The sequence below is a fragment of the Anabrus simplex genome, chromosome 10 (genome assembly GCF_040414725.1).
Source record: "Anabrus simplex isolate iqAnaSimp1 chromosome 10, ASM4041472v1, whole genome shotgun sequence".
Classification (NCBI taxonomy): domain Eukaryota; kingdom Metazoa; phylum Arthropoda; class Insecta; order Orthoptera; family Tettigoniidae; genus Anabrus; species Anabrus simplex.
In genome coordinates, this window is record NC_090274.1 from 84437442 (window position 1) to 84446903 (window position 9462).

The following is a 9462-nucleotide window of genomic DNA, read 5'->3' on the forward strand; positions in this document are numbered from 1 at the left end:
AACTCGCCTGCCAAAAACCGCAGAGTATTTTTTGAACAAGATAAAATCTTCAAAGCATATTCTGTCCTTCATGTTCGAGAACAGACATATACGAATATCAATAGGTAAATGTTTGCCGGATTAAAGAGTTTGTGTTTCTCCTTTCAGGCTGTACCCCTTATTCTCATGCATTCTTTAAATCGTCAGATGTTTCTTACGCGTGATATCGTGATTCGAGACAAAGGTCGCAGCACATTCTCGTAAAAAGTGAGACCTTTTCGAATTTACGACTACACTCTGAATTTGACCTCAGATGACGTTTAACCGCAGGAAAGTGATATTCATGAGTAACAAGCTCTTTGCATGTGATATCAGTCAGTGGGATGTTCAGTAGTAGCATTTCGCCAAAGTGAGAGTTGTAGTGGAGTTGACTGTTGATCTATTGGCAACATCGTCTTCATTTTTTTCACTGTAGATCGAGACCCGAGATGAGCTACGCAGATCATCAAACTCCGGATGGTGGAGCACAATGTTTCAGGAGTAGTCCCCGTGGCATATCCTTCAGCCAGAAGCCACACAGTTGCAATGTCTGTAGCAAGTCCTTCAGCCGGAAATGCAGTCTAACAGATCACATGCGTATTCACACAGGTGAGAAGCCATACGATGGCAGTATTTGTAGACAAGCCTTCAGTGATAGAAGTGTTCTCTCGAAACACGTTATGACTCACATATACGAGAAGCTAAACTGGTGCAATGTCTGTAGCAAGTCCTTCAGCGAGAAAAGCAACCTGAAAGCCCACATGCGCACTCATACAGGCGAGAAGCCATACTGTTGCAATGTCTGTGAGAAGACCTTCAGTCAGAAGGGCAGTCTTACAGGCCACATTCGAACACACACAGGCGAGAAGCCACACTGTTGCAATGTCTGTAGTAGGTCCTTCAGTCAGAATGCAAATCTAATAGCTCATATGCGGACTCACACAGGCGAGAAGCCTTACAGGTGCAATGAATGTAGGAAGGCATTCCGTCAAATAGGCAGTCTTACATCCCACCTGCGGACTCATACAGGCGAGAAGCTAAACTGGTGCAATGTCTGTAGCAAGTCCTTCAGCCAGAAAAGCCACCTGAATGTCCATATACGGTCTCACACATACGGTAAGCCACACTGTTGCAATGTCTGTAGCAAGTCCTTCAGCCAGAATGCAAATCTAATAGCTCATATGCGGACTCATACAGGTGATAAGCCATACTGCTGCAATATCTGTAGGAAGACATTCCGTCAGACAGGCAGTCTTACATCCCATATGCGGACTCACACAGGCGAGAAGCTAAACTGTTGCAATGTCTGTAGCAAGTCCTTCAGCGAGAAAAGCAACCTGAAAGCCCACATGTGGACTCACACATACGTTAAGCCACACTGTTGCAATGTCTGTAGCAAGTCCTTTAGCGAGAAAAGCAACCTGAAAGCCCACATACGCACTCATACAGGTGAGAAGCCATACTGTTGCAATGTATGTGAGAAGACCTTCAGTCAGAAGGGCAGTCTTACAGGCCACATTCGAACACACACAGGCGAGAAGCCACTCTGTTGCAATGTGTGTAAGAAGACCTTCAGTCAGAAGGGCAGTCTTGCAGCCCACATTCGAACACACACAGGGGAAGAGCCATACTCGTGCAATGTCTGTAAGAAGACCTTCAGTCAGAAGGGCAGTCTAGCAGCCCACATTCGTACACACACACAGGCGAACAGCCATACTGCTGCAATGTCTGTAAGAAGACCTTCAGTCAGAACGCCAGTCTAGTAGCCCACATGCCAGCTCACACAGGCGAAGAACCATACTGGTGAAATGTCTGTGGCAAGTCCTTCAGCTGGAAAGCCTGCCTAACAGGTCACGTAGGGACTCATAGTTGAGACCGTTGCAGTATCTGTATTCAAGTCTTCATTGGTAGAAGCACACTATCGACTCACATGCAGAGTCACCCATACAAGAAACCATACTGGTGTAATGTCTGGGGCAAATACTTCATCCAAAAGTGAATTTAACAGCCTACAATCGGACTCATGCAAGCGAGAAGCCACAGTGGTGCAATGTCTGTGGAAAATCATTCAGCATGATAGCGTACGTAGCAGCTCACGTGCGGTCATACTGGTGCAATTTTTGTAGCAGATAATGCAGCCAGAAAGGAAGTCGTACAGTTCACAACCTAACTCACGCAGAAGAGAATCCATACTGTTGTAATGTCTGTGGCTAATCCATCGGCATTAATGTGTACCTAACAACTCACGTGCGGACACACGCAGAGGAGAAGCCACACTGCGGCAATGTCTGCAGCAAATACGTCAGCATAAAGCGTACCTAGCAGCTTAGGTGCGGACTCACACAGACGAGAAGCCACACTTGTAGAGTGTCTGTGTCAAATCTTTCAGCATTATAGCGTACCCAGCAGTGCACGTGCGGACACACGCAGGGTAGAAGTCATACTGGTGCAATTTATGTGGCAATTCCTGCAGCATTATAGCGTACCTAGCATCTCACGTGTCGACTCACACAGACGATAAGCCAGACTGTTGCGATGTCTGGCGAAACCTGAAGCCTGAAATTGATTCTAACAATACACTTGCGTACTCACCGAGGTGAGAAGCCATACTAAGGCAATTTTTAAGGTAAATCCTTCAGTCAGAAAGGCAGTCGACAGTTCACCAGCCGACTCACACAGAAGGGAAGCAATACTGGTGCTGTGTCTGTGGCAAATCTTTCAGCATTAAAACGTACCTAGCAGTTCACGTGCGGACACATGCAGGCAAGAATTCATAATGCTGCAATGCCTGTAGCAAATACCCTAGCCAGAAAGGCAGTCTAACAGACCTCTTTATGAATCTCAGAGGTGAGAAGCTATACTGTTGCAGTTTCTGCATTCAAGTTTTCACTGATAGAAATGCACTCTCGAACCACATGCGTACTCACACTGACGAGAATCCAATGTCTGTGACAAATCCTTCAGCGTCAAACTCAACCTAATGGTCCTCATGTGGTCCTAAATCGGCGAAAAGCCTCTCTGCTGTAATGTTTGCAGCAAATCGTGAGAAAGGCGATCTAACATTTCATATGCGAACGCTTTGAGCCGAGAAGCCATACTGCTGCAATATCTGTGGCAAATCCTTCAGGCAAAAAGGAGTTTAACAGAACTCATGCGGATTCTCACAAGCAGCACTGCTTCAATGTCTGTAGCAAATCCTGCATCATTAAAGGCAACCTAGCATTTCTCTAGTGCACTCATGCATGCAAGAAGCCATACTGCTGCAATGTCTCCAGCAAATCTTGCAGCTAGAAAGACAGTCGTACAGAGCAAATTTGTTTTCACACAGGCCAGAAGCCACCCCGCTGCAATATCTGCGGCAAATCCTTCAGGTAGAATGTCGATCTAACCATTCACATGTGAACGCATACAGGCGAGGGCCATAAGCCCCTAATGTCTGTGACATATCCTACAGCCAGGATGTCAGTGTAACAACTCACATGCGTATGGATATTGGTTTGAAAGCAAATGCGTACTCAATAATGCTGTAAGTTGTTCAGAGGATCATGTAATTTAACCCGTTGAGTTGGCGAGGCGTCGAGATCCGCGGCTACAAGTCTCTTGCTCGGAGGGGAAGTTGGATATTTGCACCTATTATAATTATTTTCAAAGTTACTTGCCTGCAGGGGTTTATTTCTTTTTTCAGTGGCGTATTCTGGATGAGTCTGCCCTGTGATTAGAATTTTTTCAGCTATGCTCTAACAATTCCAATGTGTGATCCACGAGTTGCACCATAAAGAACGTCACATACGTCCGAGCAAGAACGACCTAAAGCCCAATAAACTCGCGGTGAAGCTTAAATGAAATAATATTGCTGTAGAAGTTATTTCTGGAGATCATGATACTCAGTAGACCTCTCGCATCACCCTTTAGAACTGTGACATTGAGTTCTTGGCTTCTTTCTTGACGACTGGAATGTGTTTTTACTGCGAGTTACACAGCATTTATTATCGCACACATGTGTTCCATAATACAGAAGCATTTGATGATTTTCTTCCAAACTACAGAGACAGGCGTTCTATTCAATTCTTTTGCTTACATTTTTCCTCTAAAATATCTAAAAGGAATAACAAGTTCTCACCTGTAGAGGAAGGCGATTTTCGGGTCATGATAAACGATTTGTTGAAATTTAGTTGGGAGGATAGTGATCTTCGTGAAATAAGGTTTGCCGAAAGATAATTCCAAGGTGACACGAATTTACCTGGAACAAGTACTGTATGCTCGAATATACAGGGTTCGAGCCCAGCCGATGCGAATATTTAGCATTTGCGGAAAACATAACACGTGTTCGATCCACTTCAGGTCGGAACCAGGACAGTGACAGTTGTGACGATAATACTGATAATAGTCCAACCAGTGTGAGTCCGTCAACCTGGAGCAAAAGTGGCCAAAAGAAGGTCCTGCTGAGATCCAAAATTCCATCATGTTGTAGTGCGAGAGTTTTTAAGGAAAACAAAACCGAGCGAAATATTTGAAATTTATGATGACGAGGAATGACAGAACATAACCGAACAGACAAAAGACGCCCAGCAGAAAATCGCACATAATACTCACAAGGGGGCATTCACTAATCGTCACCACCGATTTCGCTCAAATTAATACAACATGCAAGGCTTGGCTAGAAATGAAAGTGCCCGAAGTGGGAACTGCAGATGGCCAGGCGTATAGAAAATAAAACTAAAAATAGTAATGTTGACGTGGCTCTCGCACGGAATAAGCCATTTACGTTAGTGCGCACGCCGAGCAGTTGTCGGGGTAGCGGTAAGAGCTTGGACTGGTAATTCGATGGACTTGGGTTCAACTCCCTGTGTGGAGACTGTTTTTTTCTGTCAACTTTTATATTATTCATTTTCCAATTAAGTAAAGAAGTGAACAATTCATTTTATTTATTTATTTATACGCGAAAGGCATAGAAAAGGTAAAAAATGGGGATTTATTTGTCAGACTTTTTACTACCTGTGCCAAGAATCTATTGTTTATGTACGGCCGCCAGGAGCAACCTTCACTTGTCAGGTGAAAACGAATCTTACAGCGAAACGACTATTTACGTTTATGGCACATTCCCCAAGGAGGGGAGATAGCCAGTAAAGGAGAAAAATAAGAATTTCTGTTTGAATACGTCGGGAAAGTTCACAACTCCAAATTTTCTACAATTGTGGCATTTAAAAAATGACGTCCTATATGCTTTTTGCATACAAATATATGAAATAAATTAAAATATATGAATAATATAAATTTGAAAAATATTCCCCATACGGCGAATCGAACCCACGACCATCGAATTTCCAGTCCAAACTCTTACAGCTACGCTAACTACTGCTCGGCGTGCACGCTAACGTAAGTGGCTTATACGGTACGAGATCCGCGTCAACATTATTATTTTAAGTTTTATTTTCTATACGCTTGGCCATCTGGAGTTCCCACTTTGGGTACTTTCATTTCTAGTCCAGCCCTGCATGTTCTATGAATTTGAGCGAAATCGGTGGTGACGAGTAGGGAATGCCCCCTTGTCAGTTTAGTAAGAAAATCCGAAGGAGTAGAAATTAAGACCGGGTCTGGACAAATAAAAAACAAATAAAGATTCTGATGGGCATCAGTTTTCACAGGGTTTGTACAGAAAACTAAATTAGGACATTATATTTCTCGCAAACACTTGTTGACTACTCCCATTTCCTGTGATCTGATGACACAGAAGAGATTTTTTCCTCGCTAGGCTTAGTAGCTCAGACGGTTCAGACGCTGGCCGCCCTTTTGGTCCGAACTTGTCAGGTTCGATCCTGTCTCTGTCGGGTGGAATTTTACGGTGGTCTAATACATCAGTCTCGTGTCGGTAGATTTACTGGCATGCAAAGGAACTCTTGCGGGACTAGATTGTGGCACCTCGGCGTCTCCGAAAACCTGTAGTGTAGTGCAATATATTCCATGTGTGACAATTATGAATTGCAGGTCTATAAACTGGATACTGAGAAGCGCTAACGAACACAACAGAGACTTTCGTGAGTATTATTTATTCCATTTTAAATCTTTTAAGTAAATGGAAACCTTGTAAGTCTAGAATTTACATGAACAGAAAAATTTCTTTCCAGGCAGAGATTGTTAGTAGCTACTTAAAATATTTAGGTATAAGTTATTATATAACCGAATAATAACATAATAACGTAATAGTCGAAAGTTAGAGCTTTACTATTGGGAAGTAACGAATTCGGTATCACAGTGTGAAAGCACTTAGTATCTTCTTGCCCAAAGTGTTGAAATGATAGAAGGATTATTCAAAAGCTAAAAAATTATATTAAATTAAATATTTCTCATGTGGCCCGTGTATTGTTCATTTTAGTCTAAGATTGTTTCAAAGCAAGTACTTAAATAATTTCTTCAATCAGGGAATTCACTCCCGATCTGGGAGTGAGCCAGTGTGTACCGAGGTCCCAACATAAGAGGTTAAGTTACATGATTCTCTGAACGTTTTATAGCGTTACTGATTACGCGTTTGCTTCCACTACAGTCTTCGTTCTCATGTTAACTGTTATATTGGTGTATTCGACCACCTTCTAAGACCACCGGATGAGCGAGGATAGATCCTGACAAGATGGGGTCAGAAGGGCGGCCAGCGCCTCAACCGTCTGAGGCACTCAGCCTGGCGAGGAAAAAATCTCATCTGTGCCATCATTGCATAGGAAATAGCAGTTGTCAGCAAGCAACTATGAAAATATAATGCCCTGATTTTGTTTTCTGTTCAGTCTCCTGTGGCAACAGTATGCCCTTAAGAATCTTTATTTCATCCTTATATGTCCGGACCCGGTCTTGATTTCTACTCCTTTTTTTAGTAAACTGAGTTTTATGTGCGATATTTTGCCGGGCAAGTTTTGTCTGTTCAGCTATGTTCTGGCATATCGCATCACCGAAAAATTCAAATATTTCGCTCGTTATTTTTTCAAAAACTTTCCCGTTATATCAGGACGAAATTTCGAATCAAAGCAGGACCTTCATTTTGACCACTTTTGGTCCTGGATGACGAAGACGTTACACTGGTTCGACTTTTATTAGTATTATCATCACCATTGTCACTGTCATGGTTCCTACCTGGACATTAATCAAACACGTGTTATCTCTTTCGTGACTGCTAAATACTCGCATCCGCTAGGCCCGAACCCAATACATTCGAGCCTGCAGTAGTTGTCACTTACAAATTCCACTTCGGCAAAACTTTCTTCGCTGTGTTCACTCTCCTCCCCACTATATTTCAACAATTCGTTTACCATGAACCGTTAATCATCTTCAAATCAAAAATCAAAATAAAATCTCTTTATTTGCAAATGAGATGTCTACCTCAGTGGTAAATGGTACACTAAAATACATTATTGCCAGGCACTAAATTTTAAATTAACAAGAAAAGAAAAACATTTCTAGAATACAGTAATATACAATTTATGCTAACAATTTTTTTCTATTAAACAAACAGATCATCCTTAATAAATTTATAATGTTTACAAAATTCTACTTATAATATCTCCTATACTTACAAACATAGTCAACTCATATACAGTATGTAGAATTACTTCAAATAATACTATGCAACTGGTATAAGATTAAAATTTACATTGCTTATTTACTTTTCTTTACCCATTTTGGGACCTAAGTAGCATAACGACCTGCTGCATCTTAACCAGACCCCCCTTTTGTCACAACTTTTCAGAGTTCCTGAAGGCCCTTCACAGCTACCGTAGCGGTCCCAGAGCCCTCCAAGTCCCCACTGTACTTCACCCCTACAGGCAGTCCCCTACTTTGGCTGTCCAAACTCCATGGACCAGGGGATGGAATTAATTTTTTTAACACACATTTTTTTAAATTTACAATAGCTGCACTGGTCGAATGCCCTCTAACATTTCATTTATTTTCCCTGTTGCTGTTTATTTTCTTCTTGAATACCAGTACCGATTTTGGAAAAGGGTCAAATACTACCCCTGGTAAACTGTTCCACTCCTTCACGCCCTTCCCAATGAATGGAAATTTACCCCAGTCGCTTCTGCTAAAATTCCTTCTAATTTTATACTTGTGGTCAGTTCTGCCAATATAATTATTTTCCAACTGAAGCCTCTCATGGATTTCTCCCCATGCTTCTTCTCCTGTATAGGCTCTATATAATCCTATAAGTCTAGTTTCTCCCTTCTCTTAAAGTTTCCCACCCAAGTTCCTCTAACATTTCTGATACACTACTGTTCCTCCTGAAATCCCCTGTTACAAATCTTGCTGCTTTCCTCTGCACACTATCTATTTCTTTTATTAGGTATTCTTGGTGAGGATCCTAAACACTGTTTGCATATTCCAATAATGGACGAACCATACTTAAGTAACTTTTTTGTTTTAATTCTTTGTTGCATCCTTTAAGTAGCCTCATTATGACATGTAACGATCTGTATGCTTTCCCAACAATGTCATCAACATGACTCTTCCAATGCAAATTACTTTCAAATCTCACACCTAAGTATTTGCACTTGCCATCTTTTGGGATAACTACCTCATCCAAAGTATATTCACATTCAGTTTTAAAGCTCCTGTTTGTAAATGTTGTAACAGTTGATTTGCCTCCATTAACCTTCATATTATTTTCTTCAACCCCCTGTTGGATACTTTCAAGGTCCCTTTGTAATTCTGAACAATCCCCAATGTTATTTATTTCCCTATAAACAATTATATCATCTGCATACAATCTTATTTTTGATGTTATATTGTTCCCTAAATCATTTGTGTATAGTAAGAAAAGTAATGGACCGATTATGCTACCCTGTGCGATTCCCTTCCAAACTTTCTCTTCCTGTGATATATTATTTCCTACTTTGACTTTCTGAACCCTTGAATTTAGAAATGTTCTTATCCAACGTATAACCCTTACGTCCAATCCTATTCCCTCCAATTTCTTTAATAATATTCCATGTTCCACTCTATCAAAAGCTTTGGAAAGATCTATGGCTATGCAATCTAACTGGCCTCCTGAATCCAACTGATCTGATGTGTCCTGCTGAAATCTCACCAGTTGTGCCTCACAAGAAATTTCTTTCTAAATCCATTCTGGCTCCTCATGAACCAATTTTTATCATCACATATCCCTCTGATGTACTTTGCTATAAAATTCTCCAATATTTTACAAACTACACTGGTCAGGCTGATTGGTCTGTAGTTCTCTGGTTTCCTTTTGTTACCCTTTCCTTTATAAATTGGTATTATTATAGATTCCTTCCATTCTTTTGGTATTACACTATTATTTATGACATAGTCAACGAGAAATTTTAAATAAGGCACTATGTACCACCCCATTGTCTTTAATAGCTCCCCAGTAATTTGATCACTTCCTGCTGCTTTTCCTTGCTGAAGCAGTTGGATTTCTCTGAAAATATCTTCATTTGTGAA

General features: G+C 41.3%; 1 protein-coding gene across 1 annotated transcript; it reads left to right on the forward strand.

Annotated features, from left to right (window-relative positions):
- Window positions 1-467: 467 nt before the first annotated feature.
- On the forward strand, window positions 468-1781 carry LOC137502341 (zinc finger protein 84-like). The gene is made up of 2 exons (XM_068229345.1): window positions 468-639; window positions 724-1781. Exons 1-2 carry the CDS (start codon window positions 468-470, stop codon window positions 1779-1781), a joined length of 1230 nt encoding a protein of 409 aa, XP_068085446.1.
- The last annotated feature ends 7681 nt before the right edge of the window (window positions 1782-9462 follow it).

Coding starts and splice junctions, on each gene's coding strand:
- LOC137502341 (XM_068229345.1), top strand. CDS start 468: ATGAGCTACGCAGATCATCAAACTCCGGATGGTGGAGCACAATGTTTC. Junction 640..723: donor TCACACAGGTGAGAAGCCAT/ACGATGGCAGTA, acceptor ACGAGAAGCTAA/ACTGGTGCAATGTCTGTAGC.